A 25,999-nucleotide genomic window follows, 5' to 3' on the forward strand; every position below is an offset into this window, starting at 1 on the left:
AAGAACAAGAAGAAGATGAACAACGCCGAGCTCTCTATGAGCAGCGTTCGCTTCACGAGACGCTGCTAAAAACGTCAACATACCATTCAAAAGTGTGCGACCTGTTAACACGGTCCAATTTCGCTAAGATTTTGCATGAAGCACTTTTTATAGGAAAGGTTCAAAGGCAAACCTGTGCTGATAAAATTATTGCACTTCAGAAAAAATGAAACACCCTAATATATATATATATATATATATATATATATATATATATATATATATATATATATATATATATATATATATATATATATATATATATATATATATATATATATATACGCGCGTGTGTCCTCCATTACTCCAAAACCATGAAACCTATCAGCCTGAAACCGAGTGCATACTCAGGAAACTTGTTGCAAAGCAATTTATCACCACATCATGGCAGGATAGCCAAGACGTATGCATACTCACTCTAAGCTGTGTAGCCTGGGTTTGAATCTCGACCCAGCTATAAACTGTCATCCCGGTGTTTCACCATCGGGGTGATTAATCAGTGTGTTTGCTGTCTCTTGGATGCATGTTAAACTGGAGGTCACATCTGTTGAAATCTCCCCTCTCCTCTCCCCCTCCATTTCCCCCTCCATTTCCCCCTCACCACCCTCCCCTCTCCTCTCTTCCCACTCCCCTCTCCCTCTCACCCATTTCCCATTTCTCTCTCTCTCTCTCTCTCTCTCTCTCTCTCTCTCTCTCTCTCTCTCTCTCTCTCTCTCTCTCTCTCTCTCTCTCTCTCTCTCTCTCTCTCTCTCTCTCTCTCTCTCTCTCTCTCTCTCTCTCTCTCTCTCTCTCTCTCTCTCTCTCTCTCTCTCTCTCTCTCTCTCTCTCTCTCTCTCTCTCTCTCTCTCTCTCTCTCTCTCTCTCTCTCTCTCTCTCTCTCTCTCTCTCTCTCTCTCTCTCTCTCTCTCTCTCTCTCTCTCTCTCTCTCTCTCTCTCTCTCTCTCTCTCACCCTTATCCTCTCCCTTTCCTTTCTTTTTGTGTGACATGCCAAGGCTCATTTAAGAGCTAACACAAAGAACCATAGACTCCTATAGAGAAGGACTGGAACCTCCCATGCTCGGGGTTTGTAACTTGAGTCTGAAGGATTAACTTGGGTCCGGGGCTAAAATGACTTCGAGAAGGGCTAGAGACACGATCTCGGGATCCATATAGGGGTTTTTGAGGACGGCAAGTTCAATAAGTGTCATTTTCAACACCACCTGAGGTCATCTTCAAGGTCACAAGGTCATATATCAAGGTCAAATTACTGAATTTTGGTATTTTTTTGCCCGTTTTTGTGTCCAACTCAAAAACAGTGAGAGATGGCTGATTGTAATAAGATGCAAGTGTGTAGAGCTGTCAAACCTTGATATTTATTGTCATATATCGTATTACATAAACATTATATGCATGTCACAACACTATGCCTATTACAACTATGTCTATGTCTATCAATAGTTGGAGAGCTTTTCTTGCCTCCTGAGGCATCCCAAAGCTTTTTCTTTGTCACTTACATTGAGGACATGAGCTTTAAATAGAATGTTAGCTAAAGTAGTACATGCAGCATCACTACGATCTAAAGGTGCATCTACAAAGGATAACAGCTCAGCAAAATGAAAGCGGCAATGCATTTTAGTCTTGTCATACAAATTATGGGCATTATGTACAAAAAAGACGGTTGACGTAGTCGGCACACTCAATCCACCTCTATTCAAATTATCTAGAAACTCAGATGACACCTCGTTACCTTCTTCATCATCAGTGATCTCCTCCAGACTAGTGCTATCGCCATATTTATGAACAAGGTGTCCGGACAAATAAACTACTTTATTCTTCAGGGCATCGTCAGACCCCAAGAGATCCTGAGTGTCTTGAGGAGTAATCTCGTGAATGAGTTCACTTCGCTCATCTGGATTTATGGAAGTTGTACAGTTCTTGTCACAATCAATCACACGAGAACTAGATTCGGGCATAATGTCATGCTTAATGAGTGTTTGCAAATTTACAATTTTAGCTGCAGCCATAATGTCAACTACGTCAATGTCGAAGTTTCCACCGCTTCTTTGCCTGGCTTGGCTGAAAAACTTTTCCAAGGCTTCATCTGCAAATATAGCAGGAAGAACGTAGTCAAAGTCTTTCTCTGCCAGAAGCAATTTGACAGCATCCACATTATTACGTGTGGACACAGTGAAGGCTTCAGCAGTTTGCTGAGTTAGCTTCAGCTTACGACCACCACCTCCTTGCAATGCACAGGTAGATATAATTTGGCAGGCCTGCTCCAGCCTAGTGAAACTTGTACAGTCTGCTGTCCAAGGCTGTCTGGATTCGTCGCGCAGATGGATAGCTGAGAAACACTCTTTCACGTTCATCATCTTGAACCACTCATTATTATCTGGGTGACGATGATTGTGCCTTCGCTGGTGCCCAGGGAATCCTTGAAGGTCTTTAAAGCAGCGACAGTCTTGTCATTGAACACTTGGCATACCAATGGTACGCTCTGGTGTTGGAGGGGCTTGGGGAAAACAGCGGTGTGCGTCAGCTTGGTTCAGTGAATAGCAGTAGCCCGGTTGATCTCATAAACCTTCTGAATATCACTCCAGTAAGCTTTGTACTCATTACCATCTACAACAAATGAGAGTGTCTTGCCATCAACAGTAATCCAGTTGTTGTGAACATTTTTCAAGATGTGCACATAGTCGTACACTAAGAACATAGATTGCTCTTGAATTGACAGCACTTGGCAACTTCCTGGTCCTCCAAGTTTTGAATAAACACTGCGGTTGGTATTGCAATTGTCACATATCAAAGAAATCACAGTACCGCCAGCACCAACTACAGCTGATGCAGCTTCGATAAGGAGTTCCTTCAGCTGATCGGCAGTTAGTTTGTTGCAAGGCAAAATGCGTAGAATATAGCGTGGACCACCGAAATGGCAGGCAACTTCAACAACCATAGCATGTGAAGCAAGCATTTCGTGTTCACCCCGCTGCTGCATTTTGAGCATATCCTACAACATGCCCTCCAGAAATTCGCAATGTCTCGACCAGCTTTACCTCATCAAACATTAAATTGACCAAACGCTGCTGTGGTTTAAGCTGGTCGAACAAGGTTTTGAGGTTGGAGTCCTGCTGACTACTAGCAAGCATCAGTTTTACCTTTTTGTTGATGGTAGAATGATTAAGCCGGATCGACGAATCATTTTGTATGCACTGGGTGATATGTTGTGAAGCTGCATTGCGAAAATCATAGTATCAGTATCAAATCGGCGACGATCAAGAGGTTCGAACATAAGATGCAGCTGCGACAGAAGGAAGGTGAAATGAGGAAGCTCGTGTGCCTCAGTCATCCAACAGAGCTGGCTTATTACAAGCTGAAGAATTTCCTTGCTTGTGCATTCATAGATGTTTACCTGGTCAGTTTTGGATCTAATCTGGGACAATTTTGAGAGCAGGCTGTTCTTCTGCAAAGGAAAAAGTCGTTTGGGCACCTCAATGCCATCTTTCTCAACTCTATTCAAGAATAGAAATCCAAAAGGTGAGTGAACTTGTTGGAAATGAAAGAACTGCTTGGCAGTTTGTCCAGTAGCATCAGTTCTTGATAGGTAAAGGTTTTCCTGGTCTTTTATGACGTTAAAGCCAGGAAAATAGGAGCTGATTATAGCACAGGAGTGGTCGAAATCTTGGATATTGTATGCAGCCTCATCAGCTGCCTGCATCTTCTTAGCTCTTGGTTCTGATGTAGAAGATGATGTTGGGCATGGGGCTGAGGTCACCTGCTTCAAAGCTGATTTCGGTACTCCAGGAAATATTGATGGGGGTTCTTTGGGTCGTTTGCCACCCCTAACTGACACCCAAATCACAATTGAAATGTGTTATATATATATATATATATATATATATATATATATATATATATATATATATATATATATATATATATATATATATATATATATATATATATATATATATATATATATATATATATATATATATATATATATATATATATATATATATATATATATATATATATATATATATATATATATATATATATATATATATATCTCCTTTAAGCACCTCAAGCTTTCTTTCTTATTTGGCATTGCCAATATCTATCTCTCCCTCTCCTCAGGATCTTTTGGGAAGGATATGACCTTTACATAAGGCGTCCCATCATAGTTTCCTCCACAACCAAAGCAGCTGCAATGACGTGGCATATTGTCACTAAAGCAGGAAACAACACAAAGATCCTGTGAGATCACCAGCTGGACAGTTTCTGAAAGAGAAACAAAGAAAACATACATTAGTTAACGATGATAGAAATCAGCAAGTAGGTGCAGTGGGTGCACAATGTCATGTTTTGTCAAAGACTTTACAAAAGTTTTCCTCTATGAGTTAGACACAAAAACGGACAAAAAATACCAAAAATCAGTAATTTGTCCTTGAAATATGACCTTTTGACCTTGAAGATGACCTCAGGTGGTGTTGAAAATGACACTTGAACTCGCCGTCCTCAAAAACCCCTATACGGATCCTGAGATCGTGTCTCTAGGCCTTCTGGAAGTCATTTTAGCCCCGGACTCAAGTTAATCCTTCAGACTCAAGTTACAAACCCCGAGATCGTGACGTTCCACTCCTTCTCTATAGGAAGTCTATGCAAAGAACATATAACAAGGCAGGAGACAAGAGGGGTGGGAGAGGGAAGCACAAAATAGTGGGGAACAGAGACAATAGGAGATCTGTGGAAAGGAGAGGGATGGGGCAGGGTACATGGGGTAAACATAATGGACACTACAGGGACTTTCAGGAAGGAAAGCAGGGAATTGAAGGAGTTGGGTTTGGGGTGGATGAACAGGGGTATAAAAAGAGCATGGTTTTGGATGGGGGAAGATAAAAGATGGTGGTGAACAGCTGTTTTGAAGACCTGGAGGGGGGGTGGGATTGAAGAGAGTGTGGGAGCTTGTTCCAGAGGTTGGAAAAAAGAGGAATGAAAGAGAGAATGTGAGCAGTGATTCTTGATTTTGGCAGTTTCACCAGAAAGGGTTTTTTTGGCATACTCTGAATGCCCAGTGGAATTATATGGGGGGACAGAGCACAGACAGAGCAAGGGGGGGGGAGCAAGGCCGGAGAGGAGACGGTATAAGACAGAAAGACCAGTGACCTGCTTGCGGTGAGAGAGTGAGAGACCCAAAGAATCAACCTCATCACGGGAGATACCAATGATCCTAAAAACCTTGGTTTACACAGCATGAAGTTGAGCTGGGTGTGAGGCAGGAGCACCACGTCAGAGGGGGGAGCAGTACTCCATCAGACAGCGGATGAAAGCTTTGTAAGTAGTTTGAAGCTCAGGTGTGCCGAGAAATGACTTTGCATGACGTAGAATGCCCAGTCGATGACAGGCTCTGGTGGTCAGCTTGGAGATGTGGCTTTCCCAGGAAAGATTGTGGCAGACAGTGAGGCCCAAAAGCTTGAATGAAAGGACTTCTTCGAGGGGATTGTTGGGAAAGTAGATGGGGGGTGGAGAGGATGGCTACCCAGGCATTCATTTTGGAGAGGCACAGTGAGAGTGTCAGATTTATCAGGATTGATAGACATGTTCCAAATGCTTGACCAGCCTGTGATTTTATCCAGGTCTGCAGAGTGAAGAGGCAGCTGTTTGCCAATCAGAGGCATGAGAGATGGTATGACAGAGGGTGGAGTCATCAGAAAGGGATGGAGAGGATTTTCCATAGAGTCTGAGAGATCATTGATTAAAACCAGAAAAAGCACAGGGTCTAGAACATTGCCTTGAGCAATTCCAGCTGGACAGGAAGAGTAGATGAAAGGGAGCCATTAAGAGCCATGCATTGACTGTGACTGGAGAGGAAGTTCCCAAGCCATGAGTGGAGATTGCCTTGGATACCAGAAGAAGAGAGTTTGGTAAGCAGTGCGGGATGCCAGTCCACATTGAAATCTCACGGTATGTCGAGGGAGATGGCTCTGATCTCGTGTTTCACATGAACGACCTCCATCCATTGCTGGGAAAGCAGAAGCAGCATATCCAGGGAAGAGTGACTTGGTCTAAATCCAAATTGATGGTAAGAAATCAAGCAATTTGGGGAAGAGGAAGGGTTTGATGTCAGAAGTGATGATGGATTCCCTGACTTTGTTGATGATTGGGAGTAGGCTGATTGGTCTGTCGTTGCAGGGATCAGTATTTGCACCTTTTTTATGCAGAGCGTTAATGTTTGCCGATTTCCAAGCAGATGGCAGATGACCTTGAGTACATTGGTGGGTGAGTAGAACAGAGAGAGGGTGAGCAAGAGCAGCAGAGCAGGTTTTTAGGATACGTGGGCTGATGCCGTCTGGACTAGTTGCAGAATCTGTGTCGAGGTTTGACAGCAAGCTCTCCACCTTGTCAGGAGAAAAGGACACAGAGTCCAGGAACAGCTGGGTGCGACTGGGTATGGTGCGTACAGAAAATGATGGGTTTGGGACACAAGATTTAGAAGCAAACACACAATTTAGGCATTCAGCCTTTTCACGTGCAGTGTCCGCTGTGTGGCTATTTGAGGTAACAGAGGGGATGAAGGTGGAACATACACCATATTCCACCAGGACTTGGAGGAGGGAGACAGGTTTGAGAGTTCAGACAAGAGATTGGAAAGATGTTGTTTCCTGGCTCTTCTGAGGGTAGACACGCACTTGTTCTGAGCTTTCTGGAAGGAACTGAGATTCCCTTCAGCTTGATTTGCCTTCCATGAGGTGAAGGCAAGTTGTTTCAGGACAATGGCCTTGCCACAAGCTTCAGTACACCATGTGTGGGAGGAAGGGTAGGACAACTGAAGACGAGATGGGATAAATCTGTGCATGACAAAGAGCAAATTTCTTTGAAAAAATTCCCAAGATGAGTTGATGTCGGTGAGCGTAGAGATGGGAGACCAGTCTAGAAGTTTTATGGTTGCTTGAAAACCCTGCTAGTCAGCCTGAGTGAAATGTCAGACTTGTCAGCACCGATACTGTTCTCTAATAACAGCCAGATAGGTGACCACTTTAACAAGCATATGGTCAGATGAACTGATTGGAGCAGAAGGACAGCAGACATTTTCTTGGAAATTGGTCAAAATCAGATCCAGAAGAGATGGAGCACTGTTGGCTGAGATCCTGGTCAGGAAGTTGACAGATTGTGTCAGTCAAACCCCTCTTCTCCTCCTCTCCCACCTTCCTCCCTCTCTCACCCTTCTCCCTCTCTCACTCTTCTCCAACTCTCACCCTTCTCCCTCTCTCACCCTTCTCCCTCTCTCACCCTTCTCCAACTCTCACCCTTCTCCCTCTCTCACTCTTCTCCAACTCTCACCCTTCTCCCTCTCTCACCCTTCTCCCTCTCTCACCCTTCTCCCTCTCTCACCCTTCTCCCTCTCTCACCCTTCTCCCTCTCTCACCCTTCTCCCTCTCTCACCCTTCTCCCTCACTCACCCTTCTCCCTCTCTCACCCTTCTCCCTCTCTCACCCTTCTCCCTCACTCACCCTTCTCCCTCTCTCACCCTTCTCCCTCTCTCACCCTTCTCCCTCTCTCACTCTTCTCCCTCTCTTCTCTCTCTCTCTCACCCTTCTCCCTCTCTCACCCTTCTCTCTCTCACCCTTCTCCCTCACCCTTCTCCCTCTCTCACCCTTCTCCCTCTCTCACCCTTCTCTCTCCCTTCTCCCTCTCTCACCCTTCTCCCTCTCTTCTCCCTCTTCTCCCTCTCTCACCCTTCTCCCTCTCACCCTTCTCCCTCTCCCTTCTCCCTCTCTCACCCTTCTCCCTCTCTCACCCTTCTCCCTCTCTCACCTTCTCCCTCTCTCCTCTCTCCTCTCTCACCCTTCTCCCTCACTCACCCTTCTCCCTCTCTCACCCTTCTCCCTCTCTCACCCTTCTCCCTCACTCACCCTTCTCCCTCTCTCACCCTTCTCCCTCTCTCACCCTTCTCCCTCTCTCACCCTTCTCCCTCACTCACCCTTCTCCCTCTCTCACCCTTCTCCCTCTCTCACTCTTCTCCCTCTCTCACTCTTCTCCAACTCTCACCCTTCTCCCTCTCTCACCCTTCTCCCTCTCTCACCCTTCTCCCTCTCTCACCCTTCTCCCTCTCTCACCATTCTCCCTCTCTCACCCTTCTCCAACTCTCACCCTTCTCCAACTCTCACCCTTTTCCCTCTCTCACCCTTCTCCCTCTCTCACCCTTCTCCCTCTCTCACCCTTCTCCCTCTCTCACCCTTCTCCCTCTCTCACCCTTCTCCCTCTCTCACCCTTCTCCCTCTCTCACCCTTCTCCCTCTCTCACCCTTTTCCCTCCCTCACCCTTCTCCCTCTCTCACCCTTTTCCCTCTCTCACCCTTCTCCCTCTCTCACCCTTCTCCCTCTCTCACCCTTCTTCTTGACTGTTTAGTTTTGAATGTATTAAATTAGTATACCAGAGGTTACTTTTACCAAATTGGCATACCAGACGTTACTGGCATACCAGAGGTTACTTTTATCAAATTAGCATACCAGAAGTTACTGGCATACCAGAGGTTACTTGTATCAAATTAGCATACCAGTCATTACTGGCATCAAATTGACATACCAGAGTTTACTTGTACTGAATCAGCATACCAGAGGTTACTTGTACCAAATTAGCATACCAGAGGTTACTTGTATCAAATTAGCATACCAGAGGTTACTGGCATACCAGAGGTTACTTGTATCAAATTAGCATACCAGGCGTTACTGGCATCAAATTGACATACCAGAGTTTACTTGTACTGAATCAGCATACCAGAGGTTACTTGTACCAAATTGGCATACCAGAGGTTACTTGTATCAAATTAGCATACCAGAGGTTACTGGCATCAACTTGACATATCAGAGGTTACTTGTATCAAATTGACATACCAGGGTTTACTTTTACTGAATCAGCATACCAGAGGTTACTTGTACCAAATTGGCATACCAGAGGTTACTTGTATCAAATTGGCATACCAGCGGTTACTTGTACCCAATTGGCATATCAGAGGTTACTGGCATACCAGAGGTTACTTGTAGCAAATTGGCATATCAGAGGTTACTGGCATACCAGAGATTACTTGTACCAAATTAGCATACCAGAGGTTAACTTGTACCAAATTGGCATCACAGATGTTACTGGAATACCAGAGGTTACTTGTATCAAATTGGCATACCAGAGTTTACTTGTACTGAATCGGCATACCAGAGTTTACTTGTACTGAATCGGCATACCAGAGGTTACTTGTACAAAATTGGCATAAAAGAGGTTACTTGTACCAAACTGGCATACCAGAGGTTACTTGTACCAAATTGGCATATCAGAGGTTACTGGTGTACCAGAGGTTACTTGTAACAAATTGGCATACCAGAGGTTAACTTGTACCAAATTGGCATACCAGAGGTTAACTTGTACCAAATTGGCATCACCTATGTTACTGGAATACCAGAGGTTACTTGTATCATATTAGCATATCAGAGGTTACTGGCATACCAGAGGTTACTTGTACCAAATTGGCATATCAGAGGTTACTGGCATACCAGAGATTACTTGTACCAAATTGGCATACCAGAGGTTAACTTGTACCAAATTGGCATCGCATATGTTACTGGAATACCAGAGGCTACTTGTATCAAATTGGCATATCAGAGGTTACTTGTATCAAATTAGCATATCAGAGGTTACTGGCATACCAGAGGTTACTAGTACCAAATTGGCATCGCAGATGTTACTGGAATACCAGAGGTTACTTGTATCAAATTGGCATATCAGAGGTTACTTGTATCAAATTAGCATATCAGAGGTTACTTGTATCAAATTAGCATACCAGAGGTTACTTGTACCAAATTGGCATCGCAGATGTTACTGGAATACCAGAGGTTACTTGTACCAAATTGGCATCGCAGAGGTTACTGGCATACCAGAGGTTACTTGTATCAAATTAGCATACCAGTCGTTACTGGCATACCAGAGGTTACTTGTATCAAATAGCATACCAGTCATTACTGGCATCAAATTGACATACCAGAGTTTACTTGTACTGAATCAGCATACCAGAGGTTACTTGTACCAAATTGGCATACCAGAGGTTACTTTTATCAAATTAGCATACCAGAGGTTACTGGCATAAACTTGACATATCAGAGGTTACTTGTATCAAATTGACATACCAGAGTTTACTTGTACTGAATCAGCATACTAGAGGTTACTTGTATCAAATTGGCATACCAGAGGTTACTTGTAGCAAATTGGCATATCAGAGGTTACTGGCATACCAGAGATTACTTGTACCAAATTAGCATACCAGAGGTTAACTTGTACCAAATTGGCATCACAGATGTTACTGGAATACCAGAGGTTACTTGTATCAAATTGGCATACCAGAGTTTACTTGTACTGAATCGGCATACCAGAGGTTACTTGTACAAAATTGGCATAAAAGAGGTTACTTGTACCAAACTGGCATACCAGAGGTTACTTGTACCAAATTGGCATATCAGAGGTTACTGGTGTACCAGAGGTTACTTGTAACAAATTGGCATACCAGAGGTTAACTTGTACCAAATTGGCATACCAGAGGTTAACTTGTACCAAATTGGCATCACCTATGTTACTGGAATACCAGAGGTTACTTGTATCAAATTAGCATATCAGAGGTTACTGGCATACCAGAGGTTACTTGTACCAAATTGGCATATCAGAGGTTACTGGCATACCAGAGATTACTTGTACCAAATTGGCATACCAGAGGTTAACTTGTACCAAATTGGCATCGCATATGTTACTGGAATACCAGAGGCTACTTGTATCAAATTGGCATATCAGAGGTTACTTGTATCAAATTAGCATATCAGAGGTTACTGCCATACCAGAGGTTACTAGTACCAAATTGGCATCGCAGATGTTACTGGAATACCAGAGGTTACTTGTATCAAATTGGCATATCAGAGGTTACTTGTATCAAATTAGCATATCAGAGGTTACTTGTATCAAATTAGCATACCAGAGGTTACTTGTACCAAATTGGCATCGCAGATGTTACTGGAATACCAGAGGTTACTTGTACCAAATTGGCATCGCAGAGGTTACTGGCATACCAGAGGTTACTTGTATCAAATTAGCATACCAGTCGTTACTGGCATACCAGAGGTTACTTGTATCAAATAGCATACCAGTCATTACTGGCATCAAATTGACATACCAGAGTTTACTTGTACTGAATCAGCATACCAGAGGTTACTTGTACCAAATTGGCATACCAGAGGTTACTTTTATCAAATTAGCATACCAGAGGTTACTGGCATAAACTTGACATATCAGAGGTTACTTGTATCAAATTGACATACCAGAGTTTACTTGTACTGAATCAGCATACTAGAGGTTACTTGTATCAAATTGGCATACCAGCGGTTACTTGTACCAAATTGGCATATCAGAGGTTACTGGCATACCAGAAGTTACTTGTACCAAATTGACATACCAGAGGTTACTTTTATCAAGTTAGCATACCAGAGGTTACTGGCATAAACTTGACATATCAGAGGTTACTTGTATCAAATTGACATACCAGAGTTTACTTGTACTGAATCAGCATACCAGAGGTTACTTGTACCAAATTGGCATCGCAGATGTTACTGGAATACCAGAGGTTACTTGTATCAGATTAGCATACCAGAGGTTACTTGTAAAATCACAATGCCACCATTTCTCTCTTTTGACCCAGCGATAAACTGTCATCCCGGTGTTTCACAGGCTGTTTTTCTCTCTTTTAACTTCAAAATTGCCTTCACCTGCAAACTGATTCTTCTATTCCTTTAACATAGTTTGTTTTTGAAGTTATGTCGACATACGAAGACTGATATTTTGGCATACGGTCAAAGCAGAAACATGGATCAATACCTCTGTATTCCCTTCTCTTTTTTGACCCCTTTCCAATCATTTTCCTTCTCCCATAAATCTCCTTCACCCCCTGTCATTTCTCCTCTTATTCTTTCCTCTTCCCCATGTTTCATAGCTGGCTGTCTGGCTGTTGCTTAAGTCTTTTCTCAATTGTTTTTGTTTTTCTGAGAATGAACATTAACTCCTAAATTTTTATGTACAACTTTGCTAATTAATGCCACCAAAGCACAATGCATATTAATTTAGGATTCATGGTGATACGTGTCTTTGGTCAAATTTTCCTTCCTGAGTCTCCCTTCTTCTCACTCAATCTTTGGGCGTGGTGGTGAATGTAAATCATGCCTTTAGTATTTTTTGGTGGTGGCCGAGTGGAGAGGACACTGGACTGGCACACCAGAGATTATGTGTTCCTTTTCAGCTGAATGCAGCAGTATTAAGGATTTTCATTGTAATCTTCTGGGAACTGTTAGTTTCAAAATAATTACCATGCTGTTGGCTGATTGTCGGTAAAAACAAACAGCTGGTGCATTGATGAACTTCATGGATGAGGTGTTCTGCCCTCTCTTCCTGGTCTGTTTGACATGCGACACCAGTCCACTGTGGTCGATTCTTAATACCCAGAGGACAACTCGGGACGGTCACTAAAATGTTACTTTTTAAATCACAATGTCACCAAAAAATAGATTGAAGTTAAACTTCCTCATTGGCCCCACATTGACAGAATATTAATAAATCTGATGGGGCCGGCAGGGCTGGCCTAGAGGTATGCACACTCACCTCAAAAGCTGTCTTACCTGGGTTTGAATGTCAGCCCAGCTATAAACTGGTGTTTCACAGGCAAGGTGATTCATCAATGTGTGCGACGTCCCTCGGATGCATCCCGTCTGCTGGCATTAGTCGGTGGATGTTAAAAATCCCACGGTGTTCTTCATGAAGAGAAGGCTCGCTGTCGCCGACAACCTGGCCAAATTCCAAATTCCTGCTCCTGCGCTAAGTACAGCTGCACCCTCAGCCAGTTGTGTACTGCATACGAAAAATAAGAATCAATCTGATGGGATGAGATGATGAGGCACTTAAATGCATTGTATTTTTGAAAGCATCACAAGCCGATAGAGAATGGCAAACATAATGCTATGCTCAAACAAGCCCTCAATGACTTTCTCCATCTGTCAGCAGATGCACTGTCTGACTTAACGCCTTTCCCATCCCCATAGAGTAATATTCTTGCCATTGCACATCAATCAGACAATTGGCTGATTTCGACTCTCAAAACACATCATGATCATGGCCACTTGCAAACGAACGAAACATCCTGTCGGAACATCTTTTGTGTTAATTAGCACAAGACAGCTGCCAACTGTGATAGACTTGTCAGTTGCTTTTGAGCTGTCAAGCTATTTATGGGTTGCCAAAGTGCTTAATTTGGTTATTTCTGGTTCAGAGGATAACTTATTATGGTGATAATTTAGTTGTCATGTTTCTAACTGGTAACCTATTTATTACTAGTTGAAAACTGTTATCGTTATTGTATTTCCACAAGAAAGTGCAATCCATTTTTCTATGTTTACATCATAAGGCAAGAAGTGAACAATGGTTGTTGTTGTGTGTGGTAGGTGGACAGCTGAGCCACCACTCAGATGTCACATTTCAACCTGGTGGCGAGCGGCTCAGCATCACACAGCATTTCACGGGATTAGACCCCCATGGCCACCTGGCAGTCAATGTTCATCTTGATGGCACACTACCAGATGTGCCAGACCAGGCCACAATGTTGTTTGAGCCATATTTAGAGACTTATCATTACCATGACAATGGTAAGAATTCAATGGTAACTATCAGCATTTTAAACTTTGTTGCCAAAGCCATGCCATCCATTATGTTACTTACTTCATTGCACCTCTCAGTTTCTATTACTATGTCCTGTTTTTACAAGGCATGATGGCACAAGCGACACAGCGACTGACACTCACGTCAGCCGAGCCTCAGCGTATCCTCACTGTGCACTTGCACCAAAATGTCACGGCAGCACCCTGCAAGCATACGGGCACGCCACAGTGGCAGCGAGCAGCGAACAAGCTCAGCGTCAGCCGTCTCTTTGGCCTGTTCAACCCCAGAGAGCTGGTTGTCCGTTATGCACTTGCTGCCCGACTTGGTGTGGATGGTGAGTCACGTTTAAAAAAATATATTCCTTGCTATTTTTGTCTATATTAGATGGTTGATCTCGATTAAAGGTCACGAGATGGAGAGAGGAGAGAGAGAGAAGGAGAGAGAGAAGGAGAGAGAGAAGGAGAGAGAGAAGGAGAGAGAGAAGGAGAGAGAGAAGGAGAGAGAGAAGGAGAGAGAGAAGGAGAGAGTAGAGTGGGGGGGAGAGAGAGAGAGAGAGAGAGAGAGAGAGAGAGAGAGAGAGAGAGAGAGAGAGAGAGAGAGAGAGAGAGAGAGAGAGAGAGAGAGAGAGAGAGAGAGAGAGAGAGAGAGAGAGACAGGAGACAGACAGGAGACAGACAGGAGACAGACAGGAGACAGACAGGAGACAGACAGGAGACAGACAAATAATTGAATAGAGATAAGTAGAAGAGAAAAAACTAGATTTTTCTCACTCAAGTTATGATGTGCAAAATTATTTCCAAATGGGGATATGACCTCTGACCTGGTGATTCCAAAATGGAATTTGGTCATCTTTGGATCACAGCCCCATACTTGTGCCAAGTTTGATGGAAATTCCTTATGTTGTTCACAAGTTATTGTGTGAACAAAGATTTTTAATTAAAGGTCACATGTCCATTGACCTTTGACCTTTTGAACCCAAAATCTGAGCAATTTATCTTTCTCCTACATTTATCTCAGCCCAGCTATAAAAGGAGGGGTTTTATGAGAATAGGAAAGGGGAGGAAGAAGAGCACAGTTTATGTAAGTTGCAATCCGACTGTGACAAATAAATTATAAACAAAAGCGAGACTTGCTTTGTAATACATGTCCCATACCGGTCCCAATGAATGTTCGAGAGATAAAAATTTGTTTGTGTTTAAGGCATGCTCGAGCTGATACCGGAACTAAGATGAAGAAGAAGAAACTCTATAACTCACTGTGTTTCGTTGGTTTTGAGGCTTTGCCTATTTCATATTTAAAAACTAGAAAGGAACTCAGCAGGCGCATTCCTCAACCACGCAATGCCTGATCCACGAGAAAATATCGGGCCCAATACATTTTTGAAATGTCATGCTCTATATGGTTTTTGGCCCGTTCTCTCAATGGTGAAGAATCACTTTAATTAATTAAAGAATTCTCGTATCCAGATCCGGATTTGGATCTTCACCAAATCAAATCAATTTGTCCTTGTCACACACCTAACTTGTCCACCAAGTTTTGTCCGAATCCGCCCACCACTTTTTGAGACATCGTGCAATATATCGTTTTTGACCCTATCTCTCAATGGTGAAGAATCGCTTCAAAATTTCTCGTAGTCTGATCCGGATCCGCAGTTTCACCAAAATCTTATCAGTTCGGCCTTGTGACACACCCAAACTGTCAACAAAATTTCATCCCAATACGTCCGCCACTTTTTGAGATATCCTGTACACAAGCAGACAGATAGACCGACAGACAGACAGACAGAGAGGGGTGAAAACATAACCTCCTTCAACCTTTGTTGGTGGAGGTAATAACACGATGTACATACATGAAGCAAAAACATGTGTACGGCTTATGTGCACATATAATACATCATGGTGATATACCTGGGATAATTCAAATTGCACTGGGCCATGGACTATCATACAGGCCTAAGGCCTGCTGATCAGTGCTGCTTCATGCAATTGTCGCACATGATTTTATTGGGGTGGAGTCAGGCCAGATGTCCAGCCAATGGGTGTAAAGCAGTGGGGGTGTGGCCAGAGTAACCAAATGCTGACTATTGGAAGGGGTATCCATGTACAGGGATACCACAATTTATGTTGCCTCTATTTACGTTGATTCGAAGTTTCGTCGTCAATCAATATGTTCCCAGATTTTGAATTACGTCTCTTTACATCGAAGTTACGTCGATCAAGCTACGTGCTTTGGCTTTTTCCGTCACCAATGTTCCTCAGCCGCCCAGTCTCATGCCGAGATGTTGAGATCGTTCAACATCATGAAGCTTGAAGGCACGCACACAGCCACACATGGTTTGCCGTTTCAAGACGTGTCGTCATTGAAGTGCGATGGAGGTTTTGTGCGGTGCTACATCACACTTCAATGACGACACGGCAAACCATGTTGCTGTATGTGAGCAGCAACCTTCGTACAGGGTTGCCATATCTGAAAAGTGGAAATATTGTCTTGGAAGCTCAAAATAATTGTATTTTCCTGTAAAATTATCATCCATTTTCAAGTTTTTTTGCATCATGATGACATTTTACTCACCAATTTTATTTAACCTCGGTCACAATTCAATGACGACGTGTCAATGACAAACTGTGTGTGGTTGTGCTTTTCCGTGCTTGTGTACGTGCCTGAAAGGGCAAGCCTCACGGATGGAAGAACGTTCCTGCAATCTGTGCACCGTGCCCTTGTTGGGCTGTACCTGTACCTGTACCTGTACCTGTACCTGTAGTCCTTTACATAATATTCCTGTACCGAATGTAAATTCAGACCGATTAGACGGAACCGCAGTCAGACACTGCACCTCCATGGCCACTGATCATATTCAAATTCTTTATCAGTGTCAACGTAAAACATGGAAATTTTTCTTCCCTGGCAATTCAATTCAAATTCAGTTGATTGGGCGGCTCAGGAAAATTGGTGACGGAAAAGCCGAAGCATGTGCCTTGAATGATGTAACTTCAATGTAAAATGGACTGTGCATTATTTTGCCTTTGCGCTCTTCTGATGTACTGTACTTCCAAAATCTTTGCATACCATAGTGTGCTTCGTGTCGTTAAATATCGTCATTTATTTTATTCATCATGAGTTCTAAGCGTGCTGGTGGTGATGAGAGAGAGCCTGTGTCTATGAAAGTGTGTGGAACTGTAAATTTGGAAATCAAATTGGATGTCATATGCAGAATGGTGAGTGGTGATCATGCTCTCGATGTTGGTCGGCACTTAGGTTTGGTCCTGCCTTCCATTCTCCTCCATCTGATCAGATCTTTGTCTGTCTGTCTGTCTGTCTGTTTCTCTCTCTCTCTCTCTCTCTCTCTCTCTCTCTCTCTCTCTCTCTCTCTCTCTCTCTCTCTCTCTCTCTCTCTCTCTCTCTCTCTCTCTCTCTCTCTCTCTCTCTCTCTCTCTCTCTCTCTCTCTCCCTCCCCAGCTGAACTGTCGGCTTCTACTGAATGAAAGTGGCTGCAAATTTCAAAAGGGAATGCTTTGTATGTCGAGGTAATATGTTCCAAATTTCAGCAATGTCCATTTCTGCATTCTTGAGTTTTTAATGAAAACCCTCAAAATTCACATTGGTGTCCATCCGTCTGTCCATCCATCCACCCAAAATGTGTTGGCACTGATATTTCAAAGGCAATACATTGAAATGAGCTTAAACTTGGAATATATGTCAGACAATACATCTAATTAATGGCTTTTGAAACAAATTACACCGAAGTGCAATAGTTTTTGATTTTTTGCTATTTTTTTCTCATATTCAACGATCCACGCATCTTCCACAAATAACTCACAAACATCATGCAATTCTGCTTGGTTTCCACCAGAGGGCAGCAGTATCTATCATTTATGGATATGCATGAGTAGATGAATATGTTTGTTCATCAAATAAGTTGTCTACAATTGTACGTACTCATTACCCTGCGCTCGCAAAGCGAAAAGCAGGGTTAAGTGATTGGTAGTGTAAGTACATCTGTTGTACGTCGTACATGTCTGCATTTTGTTAAGATTGAAAACCGTCCAGCAGAGGAAATTGAAACTTTACCACATGTTACATGACCACGTGACATAGCAGTCACTCTTTTGAGGTCAACATAGGCCAAAAGTCAACAGAGGCCAATTTTATAAAATCCTCAATTTTCATCAGATTAACTAGAAATTTGAACAGGATTTTCATATCAGGTCACTGAATTCAACCACCAATTATTTTTGAGGTCAACATCAGCTAAAAGGTCAACATAGGCCAGATTAAAAAATTGTCAATTTTCATCCAATTGACTTGAAATTTGAACATGATTTGCATATCAGGTCATGGAATTCAACCAAGTATTTTTGAGGTCAACATAGGCCAAAATGTCAACATATACTGAATTTCTAAAGTTGTCAATTTTCATCCGATTGACTTGAAATCGCCCACATCAACTGAAAAGGATTCTTGGGGAAAATGCCAGTGACATCATAAAGACCTCTTTATATGCTATGGTCCGTGTGGCAAACTTTCGAAAAGAAGGGATATTCTTGAGAAAAATGATAGGGGCATATATAAAAGGCTCTTTATGTGGTATGTTTTGGGGACTTCCGGTTTGGGGATTGGCACACGTGGATGGCTGGGTGGCGAGCTCTCCTTCCAGTTCTTCAAAATCAAAGTTTCCCAGACCATTTACGTAGTTTTGCTGTTTCGTTTTAGTTTGTTTTGTTGTTCTTGTCTTTCATCAACATTTGTGTCCTGAACCGTGTCCCCTTGTGTTGAATCATTTGGTTGGTCTCTAGATCTCAGTCGAGCCCTCCTGTGATAGTCAGATGTATGTGCCCTCCGTCTTCTGCCTCGTTCTCGCTTCGTTGTTCTAGCTGTTGCTTCTTGACTGTCAGCTTAGTTCTTTTTCCCTCTGCCCCCAATAAATTATAGCAAGGTGTGTCGATTCATTCACCCCCCCACCCCCAGCAAATATAATATCATAAAAATAAATTACCAATAACAAGAACTGTGAGGACGTCACTTCATGTAGTTTGCAAGAGGGTAACAACACAAGTGTTTTTTGTGTGTTGTTTTGCGTATTTTGTTGTCATGATGTGTGTCGGGGCTGTGCAACTGAAATTATAAAGCTGTATTTGTGTTCATAACAGTTTTATCAGGTATTTGTGTTAGTTTATTGAAAGAAGCAGGGGGAGGCCTCATGTTAACTTTAGCATTAAGTCAGTTGGGTCCATGGGAGTATGGGGATAAAAAAGGGTATATATATATATATATATATATATATATATATATATATATATATATATATATATATATATATATATATATATATATATATATATATATATATATATATATATATACCGAATGAGAAAGGAAGAGTTCATAAAATGTGATAGTTGCTCAATGTGGGCCACCTGAACAATAGGGGAAGCAGAGGGTTCTTACTGTTGCAGGAAACGCGAGGAAATCGCCCACTTGAGGATAGTTATTAATAGGTTGAAGGAACGCATCGATAATATAATTTGCAGCAAGTAGCAGAATGTGAGAAATTTGTAGATAATAGTTGGTTACGGTTGTGGAGTGAGGTTGCTGAGGATATTGGAAGTGGTGACGGTGCAGTGCGGCAGGCAGTGGTGACGGTGCAGTGGGGGCAGGCGGTGGTGATGGTGCAGCGGTGGCATGTGGTGGGGACAGGCAGTGGTGACCATACAGTGAGGGCAGGTGGTGGTGACGGTGCAGCGGGGACAGGCAGTGGTGATGGTGCAGTGAGGGCAGGAAGTGGTGGAGGTGCAGTGGGGGCAGGAAGTGGTGGAAGTGCAGTGGGGCCGGAAGAGGTGGAAGTGCAGCGGGGGCAGGAAGTAGTGACGGCGCAGTGGGGCAGGCAGTGGTGACGGTGCAGTGGGGGCAGGCGGTGGTGATGGTGCAGCGGTGGCATGTGGTGGGGACAGGCAGTGGTGACCATACAGTGAGGGCAGGTGGTGGTGACGGTGCAGCGGGGACAGGCAGTGGTGACGGTGCAGTGGAGGCAGGTGGTGGTGACGGTGCAGTGGGAGCAGGAAGTGGTGGATGTGCAGCGGTGGTAGGAAGTGGTGGAGGTGCACTGGGGGCCAGAAGTGGTGGATGTGCAGTGGTGGCAGGCAGTGGTGACGGTGCAGTGGTGACAGTGCAGTGGGGGCAGGCAGTGGTGACGGTGCAGTGGGGGCAGGCAGTGGTGACAGTGTGGAAAGGTTCCTTTATATGAACACGTTCATATAAAGGGACACCAATTTTTTCAACAAATTAATCACACACATGCACATTATTACCTCCACCACTGAAGGTGAAGGAGGTTATGTTTTCACCACTTTCTGTTTGTTTGTCTTTGTACAGGATATCTCAAAAGTTGTCAATGAATCCAGATTACATTTTCTGGACAAGTTCTGTGTGTGACAAAGATGAACTGATTTGATTTTGGTGAAGATCTGGATGGGGATCCGACAAATAGAATTTTTAAGTGATTCTTCACCATTGATAGATCGGACTCAAAAACGATATATAGCATGATATTTCAAAAATGTATTGGGCCAGACATGTTCTCGTGGATCAGGCATTACAGGGTGGAGGTATGCACTCTACCGAGTGCCCTTCTCGTCTTATGTTTTTGTTTTCAAGGTACACAAAAAACTTTACGTACTGACGGGTTTTAACCTATATCTGTACACATGGGTCCCTTTATATGAACCTTTTCATTAACTTTTCGAGAGCATGATTTGGTTCCTTCGAAGAACACAAGGGTAGTACAGCATACACACAATATTTTTTGAATGAGGCTTATTTTCTATTGTCTGGCATTTTCCACAAGCCATGCAATGTCCCTTCTTTTCTATAGTTTGCCATGTGGCACATAACATATAAAGGGACCTTTTCTATGCCCCTGGCAATTCCCTTTGGGACTTCATAATCAAATGGAAGACCAAGAAGAGATTATTTCACATCAGCGCAACAAAACCACTGATGATGTTAAACAAGCAGGGAGACTTGCTTTTATTCGTATCACCCAATAAATTCTCTGGAAAATGTCCCACAGAACATGGCACAAAATGATTCTCTGTAATGACGATGATGGAGCACAAACGGATCCACTGAACACTTGAGGCTTGTGCCATGTGCTGTAAAATGTTTAATAAAATAAGAGTACCACAAGTGTATCTGGTATAACTTGTTGAACCCTTAAGTGTTGTCAGCTAATATGATAAAAGGCAATGTCCCAATTTTTACAAGGGGAAACAAGACATTGTGGCCACCCTGTACTTTAATAAAATTATTTCATTGAAATTTTTTTACTCTCATATGTTGGAATGAGTGTTTCAATTATCTCTGTTTAAGCCAACAATGTAATTTTGAAGGTTATTATTATTTCCCCGACCCCAAACCCCACCAAGCCTAATTACCTCTGCCACTGAAGGTGAAGGGGGTTATGTTTTCACCCCTTTTTGTCTGTTTGTTTGTCTGTGTACAGGATATCTCAAGAAGTTGTAGACGGATCTGAATGAAATATTGTGGATGGATTCGGTGTGTGACATGGAGGAACTGTTTAGATTTTGATGAAGATCCGGATCCGACCACTAAAAAATTTTAAGTGATTCTTCACCATTGAGAGATAGGGCCAAAAACGATATATAGCATGATATCCCATAAAGTTGGGGATGGATTTGGCCAAAACTTGGTGGACATCTTGCGTGTGTGACAAGGAAGAATTGATTCCTTTTTAGTGAAGATCCGAATGCGGATCTGAATACGAGAATTATTTAATTCCATTACTGTATTTATTATGGGAAATAATTGATTCAATTTAAGTCCTTTCGATTTTAGTCATGCTTCAAGAACACATCCTGCACATAAATTGAGGTATCCATGTTTTACATGATATTTTCAAAGTCTCCAAGGGCATAACTGTGAAAAATTGACAAAACACCTTGAAAGTCAAACTTATTCTGTAACTTATCAAAATATAGTCACGTACCAAGTTTCAGCTGAATATTTATTGGGTATGGGAGAAAAAAGGCAGAAAAACCACAGGTGGGAAAGATGGACGGACGGACAGACGGAGAGCAAACCGATAGTCCCCTCCGTTGAAACCGGAAGGGAACTAATAACTATGTTGGCGTAAATGAATATTCTTTATCGCTTTCACTCAGGAAAGATGAGACAAATAGAGGAAAGGATGAGACAGAGAAACCTGTGGCACTTGAGCTCTGCTCGAGTGTGGTATTGGTTTCATTAGGGCCGGCATGGTGCAGTTTGGGCAGCCTGTCCGCAGCTATCCAACCATGATTGGCAAAAACCACTAATCACCACCAGCAGACCAAGGACCACAAGGAGCTCTTCAACCATGCACAGCAAGGAGAGCACCAGCTTGGAACCCAAGAAAGAGGAAGCCAGCGATCAATGAACCACCAGAGAGTGATTACGCCAGCCACCAGAGAGCAATGCACACCAACTAGAGACAAGTAAGTGCAGCAACCCAGTAAATCCAACATGTGGTGAATTGTGCTTTTATAATCCCACGCGAGGGTGGGAGGAGGGACATCAGACCACCAATGGTGTGCGCCTATTGGCTGTGGAGGGAGAGAACTCCACCTACCCATCTGGCGACTGGCCCACTTGCGAGAATGCGAGTGCGAAAATCTTCACGCAGCTATTCCTGGTGCTGAGTCTCTCTCTCTCTCTCTCTCTCTCTCTCTCTCTCTCTCTCTCTCTCTCTCTCTCTCTCTCTCTCTCTCTCTCTCTCTCTCTCTCTCTGTCTCTGTCTCTGTCTCTGTCTCTGTCTCTGTCTCTGTCTCTGTCTCTGTCTCTGTCTCTGTCTCTGTCTCTGTCTCTGTCTCTCTCTCTCTCTCTCTCTCTCTCTCTCTACAAAAAATGGGGCAAATTTGACCAAAACTATAAATTCCTTCTCACCCTGGGAGTAGAGTAATAGAAAAATAATTATTGCATTATCCTCCTCAATCCGGTGCTTAAATCACTTGCACAATTCCACATGTACAGGCGAAAATCTCAAGTTGTCTCCCCACCATCGCAAAGAGAAGGAGGTGGGATTTAATTTTCGCCCATGACCTGAACTAGATAACTCGAGCATATATTGAAAAAATTCTGGAGATTCACCAAACCATTTTGGATTCTATTATCTATATGGTTCAGACATATATAATACTGTTACGAATTTGGAATTCAATCGCGCACAACATACAGGTTCCCTTAGTCAGCTATGTCGATAAGTGCATGTTCCCTAGATAGCTCACCTTCCATTGTTTAAATGTTCAGAGATCGATTAGATGTGCTGCGGATCGATTTAATAGTTAGGGAACGAAACAATGGAGACGTCCCTCCACCTCTTCTGCAAAGAGGAAGAAGAACCCTGCTATCCCGTGACGTCAACAACTCCCTCCCACCCGTGGTTGAGCGGGGGGTGGATCACTAGGGCATGAGTCATGCCGGGTGCGGGGTAGGGGGTGCAAAGGATAAAGAGGACATCTTTTCTTTGTTCAAAAAGAGTCTCGTGGGAGTCCCGTGGTGGGCTGAGTTCTTGGGAGTCCCGTGGCAGAGATTGTGAAGAGTCCCGTTCTGAGTCCCATGTGCAGAGTTCGTGTGCTGAGTCCCATGGGAGGAGTAAGCTTTTTGCTTCGGAGAGAGCAGTCGTTCAGCCGGCCATCGGGTCCTGCTTGGTTTGCTTGGCTTGAGGCTTTCGGAAGCTTTTTGCTTCAGCTGGCTCAGTGAGCTTCGGCTGCTGCTTTGTTTTGGAAGGAACTTGAGCCGGTTGTTCGGCTCGAGCTGCGCGTGGAGGCTTCTTCCTCTTCTTCTTCCTCTTCTTCTTGGTTCGTGGAGCTTTTTGTTCTCCATTTTGTTTCCCGGCTTGGTGCGATGCATCAGCCTCTTCTTGGAGTTGGATCCTCGGGGAAGCGGCGATCGACAGGAAGGATCGGAGCCTCGTCTCACCGGCACGTGTTGAGAAGCGCAGGAGGATTCGCGGGAGCTCGGGAAGGATCGCGGCGATCGGATCCAGCTTGCTCTCGCTGGAGCCCGGGTCCGGAGAAGTTGAAGACCACCCGAGGTGGAGAGGTTCGAGTCAAGCTCTGAGTTTCAGCTTACCTGTTCTCCGAGCTGGAGCTCGTAATTAAAGGCCTCAGCCACTGTTTCGTGTGTGTGTGTGTGTGTGTGCGTGTGTGTGTGCGTGTGCGTGTGCGTGTGCGTGTGCGTGTGCGTACGTGTGTCCGTGGGCCCGTCTAATAAGTAGGAACTGCTGTAAAGTGTAAATGACTGTACATAATAAGTAGACGGTTGTAGTTCTTTTTTCGTGCTTTTGTTGCTTGTATAATTGCATACGTGTTTTGCCTTATTTAATTGCAAACGTGTTTCATCTATCTATAATTCCAGCAGTGTGTGTGTGTGTGTGTGTGTGTGTGTGTGTGTGTGTGTGTGTGTGTGTGTGTGTGTGTGTGTGTGTGTGTGTGTGTGTGTGTGTCTGTGACCGCTGTTTCTCGACAATCGCTGGTCCTATCTAATTGAAACTTGCCAGATATATTGCTGGGGACCTGAGGATGTGCCTTTTCAAGGTTTGATATTAATCGGACAAGTGCTTCCCAAGTTATGGCCATTTATTTACCAACCAATGACAGGAACTGTTGCTGCCGCCATTTTTATCAACCAATGACAGGAAGCGTTGCTGCGTAGCCGTGGTCGATGGGGAAGAGAAACTCAGCCGCGTTCGCCATTACGGGTTTTTTTCTCTTCTCTTCTCTTCTCTTCTCTTCTCTTCTCTTCTCTTGTCTTGTCTTGTCTTGTCTTGTCTTCTCTTCGTGTTTTTCCTTGCGAAAAGGCAAAATACGTTGGCCCTGATTGAATAATTGGCCATTAAAAGCCTCCGTATTCTTGTCCTGGACGGACGAGGAAACAAAGAAGAAGCGCTGTTTCCTCAGCGATGTTGTTTATGAAGAGGTGCTCACGAGATAAAGGTGTGTACAATGCACATGGAGACGATTTTTATTAATATTTATTTATTGAAGAAAAATTGTTCCGAAAATAATTTATCAAAAAAAGTGCACAACTTCTTTTTATTTCTAATTGTCAAAACGCTGTTGCCTTTGGAAGTGTCAAGGAATTCAGCTCCACTCAGAATGCTTGCCAACGAAATACATCTCATTTTGGTGGTAAAAACGATTCACAACGACGGGTTTCCTTACTCATTGCTCTGCAGTCTGCATTCAACCCCTTAATTTGTCATCTCATTGACCTCATTTCATCTATCTATAATTCCAGCAATCGGTGTGTGTGTGTGTGTGTGTGTGTGTGTGTGTGTGTGTGTGTGTGTGTGTGTGTGTGTGTGTGTGTGTGTGTGTGTGTGTTTCTGTGTGTGTGTCTGTGTGTCTGTTTCTGTGTGTCTGTGACCGCTGTTTCCCGACAACCACTGGTCCGACCTAATTGAAACTTGCCAGCTATATTGCTGGGGACCTGAGGATGTGCCTTTTCAAGATTTGATATTAATTGGACAAGTGATTCCCAAATTATGGCCATTTATTTACCAACCAATGACAGGACACGTGCTGCCTAGGCGTGGCCGATGCGCCATTTAGTTACCAATCACAGGACACGTTGCTGCGTGGGCGTAACTGCGTAGGCCAGTGCACGGCCGGCCGACGATGACGTCACGTGCCGGTTACGATAGGGATCGATCGGTGCCTTAGTTACCGTGAGGTAGGAGTGCCAATGGTAAATGGCAGCGAATGTCATGGCAAGCAAAGACAGGGAGGTATACTTGATTTAAATTAACTCTGTGTGTAAGTATCACCGCAGTTCTTACTTCAATGCAAGCGATAATTCGTGGAATGATGTGAACATTCTGTACGGGCACGCACTACTTTTGGATAGTGATGACTTCCTGTATTCTAATAATTTCTCGATTTCTTATCCGCATTTATAGATAAACACAATGCCCCAATCCAGTCGTCGTTTATGAGAGCGAAGGAATGGCCTGTGTAGTTGTTTGAAAGTTTGTTATTTTTTTGCATGTACGGCCACGCACGTATGGGCATGCGAGAGCGAAGGAACGGCCTCTGTATTTGTTTCTGGCACGCGGTTTGAAAGTTATTTTTTAGTTTTTTTTTGTATGTACGGCCATGCACGTACGGACACGCACGTACGGCCATGCGATAGCGAAGGAACGGCCTGTGTGGTTGTTTCTGGCAAGCGGTTTTAAAGTATATATATATATATATA

At 43.5% G+C, this 25,999-nt stretch overlaps 1 protein-coding gene across 2 annotated transcripts in view; it reads left to right on the top strand.

Annotated features, from left to right (window-relative positions):
• Positions 1-25,999, top strand: part of LOC147032082 (nidogen-2-like) — a 269,860-nt gene that overhangs the window by 119,860 nt on the left and 124,001 nt on the right. For both annotated transcript variants that reach the window (XM_085869381.1, XM_085869380.1), the window contains exons 7-8: positions 13,537-13,737; positions 13,857-14,084. In XM_085869381.1, coding sequence (XP_085725507.1) covers positions 13,537-13,737; positions 13,857-14,084 — 429 coding nt within the window. The remainder of the gene's footprint in view (positions 1-13,536; positions 13,738-13,856; positions 14,085-25,999) is intronic.

The sequence above is a fragment of the Eptatretus burgeri genome, chromosome 2 (genome assembly GCF_056783735.1).
Source record: "Eptatretus burgeri isolate ZD-2024b chromosome 2, Ebu_testis_v1, whole genome shotgun sequence".
NCBI lineage: Eukaryota > Metazoa > Chordata > Myxini > Myxiniformes > Myxinidae > Eptatretus > Eptatretus burgeri.